Source organism: Limulus polyphemus, unplaced genomic scaffold (assembly GCF_000517525.1).
Source record: "Limulus polyphemus unplaced genomic scaffold, Limulus_polyphemus-2.1.2 Scaffold3580, whole genome shotgun sequence".
NCBI lineage: Eukaryota > Metazoa > Arthropoda > Merostomata > Xiphosura > Limulidae > Limulus > Limulus polyphemus.
Window position 1 is genome coordinate 9028 of NW_013669190.1, and position 1478 is coordinate 10505.

At 34.7% G+C, this 1478-nt stretch overlaps 1 protein-coding gene across 1 annotated transcript in view; it reads left to right on the forward strand.

Moving 5' to 3' along the window:
• LOC106469629 (soluble guanylate cyclase 88E-like) overlaps nucleotides 1–983 on the forward strand; it is a gene marked incomplete at its 5' end in the record, with an annotated part of 8612 nt that extends 7629 nt beyond the window's left edge. Inside the window, one exon of the mRNA XM_013930131.1 lies at nucleotides 882–983. Within this exon, the coding sequence (XP_013785585.1) occupies nucleotides 882–983 (102 nt within the window). The remainder of the gene's footprint in view (nucleotides 1–881) is intronic.
• Between the last annotated feature and the right edge of the window lie 495 nt (nucleotides 984–1478).

The following is a 1478-nucleotide window of genomic DNA, read 5'->3' on the forward strand; positions in this document are numbered from 1 at the left end:
AGTTCCAATTCCAAAGTCTGAAATACTTTACTCGTGGTCAGTAGTTCCAATTCCAGAGTCTGAAACACTTTACTCACTGGTTGGCCCTTTACCAGTGGTCAGTAGTTCCAATTCCAAAGTCTGAAACACTTTACTCAATGGTTGGCCCTTTAGCAGTGGTCAGTAGTTCCAATTCCAAAGTCTGAAACACTTTACTCGTGGTCAGTAGTTCCAAATCCAAAGTCTGAAATACTTTACTCGTGGTCAGTAGTTCCAATTCCAAAGTCTGAAATACTTTACTCGTGGTCAGTAGTTCCAATTTCAAAGTCTGAAACACTTTACCCAGTGGCTGGTCCTTTAAATCTTATTGTTTTCAGTTTTACAATCAATACATCACATAATCCAATTTTTACTTACAGTAAATATGTGTTACAACATAAATTTTTAAAGTTGTTTGTTTTACCCCCAAACATATTGTCATGAAAGGAAATGACGACGAAATTTCGTCCAAGATTAGACTCTTCGGTCAGTTTGAAAGTCGCTGTTTTATATAATAAACTCAAATAGATCGAAATGGACCCTAAAATCAATCGATGCACGTTAGTATCGTAAACCATTTGTATGATCCATCTGTAACCCGTTTCTTATAGTCTCTAAGAAACACAGTACGAAGTTGGTCGCGTAATTCTCTTAAACAATCATAAGAACTTACTGTGTCTGATCTTCTAATAAATCACCAAGTTTGTTGTGTTCAAATCATAAACAATTATCCTCCCCATCCCTCCCCAAAAATAGCAAAATTTGAATTATCTAAAATGTTACCGAGCAACTGAGAAAAATGTGAACACTTGATACGATCCCTAATATTTGATAATAATGTAGTGATTTGACCTGAATTCCAGGCTCTGAAGATACACATCAGTGAGAAGACGAAGGAACGGTTGAATGAAATGGATTGGGAGTTCTCAGAGCGAGGAACCATTCCCGTGAAGGTTAGAAAGTAATATATTTACAATCCAACATCTGTTGTTATCAAAGTAATATTTTTAACATTCGGGTTCTGTTGTAATGAATATAATTGTATATTATTCAAAACCTGTAGTATTGTAGTGAAGGCAGAAGAATCACTATTAAGTTTCTATTTGTTGTCAAGACATAAGACTAATATCTTATTGTTGCCTAAGTCAACTCTTTTAAAAATGTAGTTGTATTTAAGAAAGGGTAATTTTAACTTAGGCTTTATTAAACTTAAAATGAGAGTATGTACTATTACAAAGAATACTGAAACTAATTTTCTGTAGAAGATTGTCTCTGTAATAAGACAGATATTTTTAAAACTGATCATGTCCGGTCCTACAGTTATATGCTTAATCTCGCGTGTGTGTGTGTTTTTTTCGTACAAGTATTGGATTTACAATGATTGTACTTTTAGAAATATACAGCTAACTCATCAAGGATAGGCCTCCCGGTGACACAGCGGTGTGTCTGCGGACTTACAA